This window comes from Myotis davidii, unplaced genomic scaffold (genome assembly GCF_000327345.1).
Source record: "Myotis davidii unplaced genomic scaffold, ASM32734v1 scaffold168, whole genome shotgun sequence".
NCBI classification, from domain to species: Eukaryota; Metazoa; Chordata; class Mammalia; order Chiroptera; family Vespertilionidae; genus Myotis; species Myotis davidii.
This window is the reverse complement of record NW_006383016.1, coordinates 913,396-920,581: the sequence shown is the minus strand read 5'-3', so window position 1 is coordinate 920,581 and position 7,186 is coordinate 913,396. Positions and strand designations below refer to the sequence as shown.

The window sequence follows — 7,186 nt, the reverse complement described above, 5'->3', positions numbered from 1 at the left end:
ACAACAGCATCCCTGGGGCTCCCTCCGCCTGTCACTAGGCAGGCTTGGTCCCATCTGTGAACTCGGTCCCAGGGTTTGCCTGGAAACTCCAGGCCAGGAAGCAGCTAGCACCGGGCTGGGTCGGGACTGGGGGAGACGCCAGCACCCGCCATGGTCACACCCCTCACCTCTGGCCCCCTAATCAGATGGCGATCACAGCCCAGGGATGCTAACACAGATTGTCCATGTTCTGCAACCGAATTCTGTTCCCTTATAAGGAAAAGCTATGCCCCTGGAAGTCTCACAGCCCGGAGTGGCTTCTGTGAATCTAAGTTTGTGGATGAGAGACTGTGACAGTGAAAGCAGAAAAGAGGAAAGAAAATGTAAGCAGCCAAACTCTCTCTCTCTCTCTCTCTTTCTCACACACACACACACACCATCACACCTTTACACACACATTCTTTCCCACAGCACTGTGCCTCCTTTTATAGATGCCTATTCACAAGAATAGCGCTATCGGCTTCTGTCCGCTGCGGTAATGATGATAAATGGGCCAAGGTCCGAGCTCCATCAGCCATGGAGACAGCTCCCTCTGGCACCTGCAGATAGGGATTCACCTGGCGGACTAGCCGCCTACGCTTCAACCCAGGCCTCACAGTGTCGCTGAAATGTCCCTTATCTCACAAAACACTTGTGTATTCTATCTTCTGCTGCAGAAAGAAATCCGTGAATTATTGTTATGTCTTGGATTTTTTTTTAAAGTCTCAGTCATGATTTTGTGGGGGAAGAAGTTACTAAAGAATGGGGACCAGGTGGAAATAAGATCATCAGTGGGGATGCAACAATTTTCTTCTGTTTCCTAGAAAACAAAAACACAGCCTTCAGTGAAATAGCCTCGATGAAAAATTGCTCCTACTGTAACTCCTTTCCTAACAGGTCTAATGGCTTTTTTAAAAAAATTCTACTAACATTTACTGAGAATCTACTATGTGAAATGCACTATGCCAGATGATACAAATACCAACATAAATAAGAAATACCAACATAAATAAGACATACTCCATGATTTTTTCTAAGCAATATGAAATCTACAAATAGTACACAAAGGGGAAATGTGTACTAAATTTCCTAAATTTAGTTCACTAAATTTAGTGAACTAAAGTGTTCACTTTTTGAGAACTGTATTCCTGTACTAAAGACAGAAAAAGTAGACTTATATTGTACCCCCAAATATTCCATTTTATAGCATCTATCTGTTTTCAACCATCCTATATAATAAAACCCTAATATGCAAATAGACTGAATGGTGGAATGACCGGAGGAACAACTGGTCACTACAATGTGCACTGACCACCAGGGGGTAGATGCTCAATGCAGGAGCTTCCCCCAGCCCGCAGGCCCCAGGCCAGCCAAGGCAGGTGCCAGCGGGTGCCCTCCCCGCCCCATCACCCTGCCAGTTGCCCCACAGATCAGCCCTAATTGCTGGCCAGGCCTAGGGAACCTACCCATGCACAGATTTCATGCACCGGGCCTCTAGTTGCTATATAAATGTTGTTTGGATGGAAGTGCAGCTATTAAATGACCTGGCCCAACACACAAGTGTGTCTCACTTCTGTCAACAGTGTCTGGTGTGTGTGTCTCAGTGGGAAGAGGGTGGGCAGCTGCCTCATAGCACTCAACAAGCAGGTAGCAGGAACTCTAAGCCAACAGGGCCCAGTGTGGGCACAAAGAGAAATACAAGAGCAGACTCCTGTCCCCAGGGAGCTCCCAGACCAGGGGAAAGGACTAACCCTGCAGCATGCAACACTGCCCCATCCATGCTGGGACAGAGGGAAGCGTGCATGGCCATGAGATGGACTACATATTCTCATTAAATATTTAAGGATGAATGATGTATCCCTGGGTACTGCCCTGACACAGCTTAAGAAAAACAGGCAGAAAATAAAGGCCAGAGTGCTTAGAGGTGATTTTTAAAGTGTAGTATTGGAAAGGGTGTGGGGAGGGCACTGTTCATGATGAATCGTGAGAATAGTCCCCTGGTGTTCACCAGTTGTTACGTGCACTCACAAGGTGGCAAGTGTCAGAGTTGACAGCAAGGACCCTGGGGCCAGCCAGCCTGGTTTCAAATTCAGACTCCACCACCTCCCCACTCCGTGCCTCAGTTTCCTCATCTCTGATGTGAGGGTAGTAACATACCTCCTCAAAGGGTTATTATGAGGGAGCCCTAACCAGTTTGACTCAGTGGGTAGTGTCGGCCTATGGACTGAAAAGGTCTCAGGTTCGATTCCGGTCAAGGGCATGTACCTTGGTTGTGGACACATCCCCAGTAGGAGGTGTGCAGGAGGCAGCTGATCAATGTTTCTCTCTCATTGATGTTTCTAACTCTCTATCCCTCTCCCTTCCTCTCTGTAAAAAAGTCAATAAAATATATTTTTAAAAAAGGAATCTCAGATATAGCTTCTCCCTTCATAACATGTTCCATGTTGTCAGTTCATATTTTCTCTGTGACAAGGAGCTATACTGGGTTTGCCAATACTCCTGAATACTCCCAATTGGTCTATAGAGTTAAATGCTATACAAATCAAAACCCCACCAATTTTGGGAGCAATAACAAGCTGATTTTAAAATGTATATGGAAAATCAAAAAAGTGAAATAGCCAAAATCATCTTTGACAAAGAAAATTTGGATGATTCACACGACCTGATTTCAAGGCTTACTATGTAAGACACACACACACACATACACACACACACCTTTTTGTTTTTGTTTGTGCTTAATTCTACTGAGGTGCTCTTCCTTACATCTTGTTGGTATCACTCATTATTCTCTTTTTTGTTGTTGTTAACCCTCACCCAAGGTTATTTTTCCATTGATTTTTAGAGACTGGAAAGGAGGGGAAGAGACAGAAACATCAATGTGAGAGAAACACATCGACTGGTTACCTCCTGCATGTGTATGATAATTTATTTCCACCCAGCTTCTGATGCCAGCTCACAGCCAAATTATAAAGCTCGTGTTGATAAAGAATCACACCACCTGTAGCTTAAAATCTATCACACAGATGCACTGGGATATTTAGGTACTTTTCCCCAAGAAAGCAGCCAGGTATTAGAAGCTATGCTTCCCCCCATTTCAGTCATTAATGTAGATATAATCTCCAAATACCTGTCTCCCAAGCAAAATGAAAAGAATGCTGTTCGTCACCTGATGGAGAAAGATGTAGTGGCTTGAAATCCCTGGGGGATAAAAGAATTGTTTGTGCAAAGTATCCCTTTAAGTAAACTAAGAGTAAAAGCAGACTTGGAGATGCTATCACTAAGTTAATGGAAATGGGGTGGGGGCTATACAAGCAAGACCATTTACCCAGCCCTTAGTTCCAGCCTCAAGGGTGGATTGGTGTATACCATGAGTTTCATAAACATAGAGAAGTTTGGTCAAATACTAATGAATTCACATTTGTTAAGTAATGAGAAAATACTTCGAGAGCTATCCTTTCACACTCAATTTTAGGAGAGACCCAACCAACCAGAACAAGAGAGGAAGGGTTGTTGTAATCTCATGATCTGAATTTTCTGATGGGTTAGAGCCTGAGCACAAATGTTTTGTCCATGAGATTTCCACAACGTATCCTGCCACCTGTGGCCCTGTGCACAGGAGAATCCTGCTAACAACACACCTGCGGTGTAACCGGTGCTGGCAAACACTGCGTACTCTGACTTCTCGCCTTAGCACGGTGCAGTCAGACGTGTAGGCCTCCCGTTTTAACTGATGCGGAAGCTGAGGCACAAGGAGATTAATGCATGGAATGAATACAATCCCAGAGGACTCAGAGCCTTTCATCACTTCCTTAAAATTATTCTGAGCTTGAATGATGCCATAATTCTCCTGGATGGCAAAGGTACGAGACCGGGTAGGATTCTGTTTTGGTTCTGGGTCTGGAATTTTGGATACGTTTCTGGCATTAGATTACTCCATTGTCACTCATCTCCAAGTCTCAGAAGCAGACACAGTAGGGGTTAACTACCAGTACCAGGCGTCCCGTGTCTATTTTAATGGTTTCTTAAAATACAATAGCTGCCCCTATTGCTGTACTTGTGGTGAAAACACAGTGCCTGGCAAATGAATGGCAGTGTTCCGATCACATCCTAATTGTTACCTGGCAGCATCAAAAACCGATCAGTCTCATGAAAGCAATAATCTTATTGGTTAAACTGAGGGTCCCCCCAAATCCCACTGCTTTGATGGATCCCTCATTGAACACTCCTATCACATACACAATTGATTCTTTTCCCTTTACAAATTTTCTCTTTTCATAAACTTCGTAATGGCAAAAATGACCCCCAGTTCGAGAGAAGTCTTTCTTATTATTGACCATGCGAGTCAAAGGGCTTGGTTTTTAATCCAGTTCCCTTTAAACAGCTGGTGCCTGCTGAGACCCAAGCATCCTGCTGTCACGGGATCTTAACAGCATTTCACACCACGGCTGGCCACCTGCTCTTAGAGCCATCTCCTCCTTTCTTGAGGCATCAAGTCACACAACCATTTCTTAAAAATAAACATCCATACTCTACTGTGAAAATGGAAATGAAAAAAAAAACCACATTGAAAGAGGAAAGGCTTCATGCCTGTGTTCATTTTCAATGATGAAAACTGCTATAGAAAAATGCAGTGTAACAGTAGGCAGGTGTATAAAATACTGGAAACTCCAACAATAAAACATCTCTATCAGTAAGTGGGTTTATTTACGTAACTGAACATAACAATGGATAGCATTTATTCATTTCCCACTGAATGGCCTTCCAGTGAAACTGTTTGTACATAGATCCAGGCATTAAGCATGTTCGGTGATGTTCTACTGTTAACAGGGTGGGTCGTGAGAAAACAAGAGGTCCTTTGCATATTTTCCATGGGAATCAGCACTACATGACCGTGCCAAAGCAGCAGCTAAGAGATGCAACTGCTCGATGAATGAAAAAAGCCGGGAGCAGAAAAGGTGCAGGACAGCGCAGGGGTTGCCAGGAAAAGCCAACAACTGCACCTCTTCCCGGTGCCAGCAAGCTCAGAGTCGGAAACAAGCTCTGGCAGCAAACTCAGAATGACAGTCTATTTCCTGTGGTTTATTAAGTTTTGGCCCCACAGATAAGACTGCCAGGAAAGCAGCTGTACTTTAAGTGGTCTGGACATTGATTCATCTGAACATAAACAAAGATCAGTTCATTTAGATCCCTGGGTCTCCGCTCAGTGGTGGGGACAAGGGCAGGCCTGGCTCGGGGGAGGCCACACATAAAAGGAGTGGAGAGGGGCAGGGAGGTGAAGGACCCCTGGACTGTGATCGATTCCCTGAGTCATTAGGACCCTCAGGGGCTTACGGCCCTCAACAGAGGATGCACTGTTAGCCTTAGCACCAATGCCGTGGCCTCCACAACACCCCACTGCCCATGAACCATAACCACAGTGAATGTAACCAGGCCCACCTTCTTAGTGACGACACTTGTAGACCACACACGCAATCATTCATGTAAACCGAAGCACTACATGTAGTGATAAACATGTCCTTCATAAATATCAGGGAACGAAAGTATCTCGAACAGTTGAAAACAACAGAGCAAATAAAGGAGCCTAACCCTAAGTTTAACACAAAAGCATGGAAAAGAAAGACTGCAATTATCAACTACAAGATAAGATTTAATAACACGGTAAAACACAGGGTCATGGAGGGACTAACTTGCAAAAAGAATTATTTCACAGTGAGGTTTAAGTACTCGTAACAATCTTCTGGTTTTCGTAGAAAAACCACCACCGATGTCCATTTTTTTTTTCACATTTTCCCAATAATTTCTTCCCTTCTACTATTTCCTATAGAGTAGGACATTAATGTGACCAAACATACACAATCACCTTTTGCTCCCCTATTAGGAAATGTCCTTTAACACTTAACTGTGCAACTCAGGGCCAGTAGGACACAGTCAATTGCATGTCACTGATAAAAACATGAGAAGTAGCACATGGCATTTTCCCCAACCCACACACACTGTCAGCGATGTGGTAAGCAAACTAGAACACTGGCCTTCCCTACGGGGCCACCTGTGACCTACGCATTACATTCGTTGATCAAGTCTGGCATTGACGTTTCCTCTTCCATCTATGGGTTTAAAAAAATAAAATTAAAAAAGCCACAGGAGCAACCCTGACGGAGAAGTCTTGGACGCAGCCTTCTCCAGAGAGAGTGTGTCATCTCAGTTAACGCCAAGGTCAGCGAACCTTCTTGTGATGTTCACGTTAAAAAAAAAAAAAAAGAAAACTGTTGAGCCGCCTGGCTCATCTAAAATAGTCCTTGAGTTTGTCAGTTTGTTAAATGTCAGAGCTCTTCACATTGTTGAAAAAAAAGAGTAGCGTCTCTGATTATTTAAAGGTCAAGTTATCCACCATCAAGGAGTTCCCCCTGGGTGAGTGCGTTAAACTTTACCACCTGCTGACATGATCCTGCTTGGCACAAACCCCCAGACCAGTGGTGGTCCTGCCAGCCTCCTTTGTCATGGTAATAAGTTCCTTTTTTCTTAAATAGAACACAAAACACCTCTTTTTGACACTGAACAAGTAAAAAAGTATTTAGTCTCCAAATCTCCAAACCTGGCCATGCTGGGGGCACAAGCCCCCTTTCCTACCCCCAAGGGGGTGAGGCTATTGTACTGTCATGCCACCAAAACCAATCTCATAGCTGCGCCACGGTCTCCGTGTAAAGAAGGCCTCCCACCTCTGCACCCCACTATCCATGCGTCCCCTACTCTTGGTCTTGACCACCAAGTACCACCCATTTACTTTAGGAGTATTGGGAATTGGGGGGGCAGGGGAGCAGTGCTGAACTGGCCTCTCTGGCCAAATGCACAAAAGGAGACGGTCTGATGGAATGAGATCTTCCCCTGGGGTGGGTTGAAGGGCGCCACAGAGAGAGGGCTCCTCAAGGCCAATGAGATGGTCTCCGAACCCTGGAGGCCCTGGATCTAGTCGGCAAATCGCTGCAGGAGATGGTCCTCCCGCCTCAGGCTGCCGCCCGCGCCGCTGCCCGCGCTGTCCATGAAGCGGTCGCAGGGGAACTCGATGAGGTCCGCCTCGCTGAGCGCGCACACGGTGGTGCGCGGCCGGTGCGACTGGAACCCGGAGAAGTCGGCGGACACGCCGGTGCCCATGGAGGCCAGGGGCCGCCGG

At 45.6% G+C, this 7,186-nt stretch overlaps 1 protein-coding gene across 1 annotated transcript in view; it reads right to left on the bottom strand.

Moving 5' to 3' along the window:
• Window positions 1-4,699: 4,699 nt before the first annotated feature.
• The window catches only part of TRIL (TLR4 interactor with leucine-rich repeats), a 4,535-nt gene continuing 2,048 nt past the window's right edge, over window positions 4,700-7,186 (bottom strand). The window contains exon 3 of the mRNA XM_015558126.1: window positions 4,700-7,184. Within this exon, the coding sequence (XP_015413612.1) occupies window positions 6,982-7,184 (203 nt within the window). The 3' untranslated portion in view covers window positions 4,700-6,981. The remainder of the gene's footprint in view (window positions 7,185-7,186) is intronic.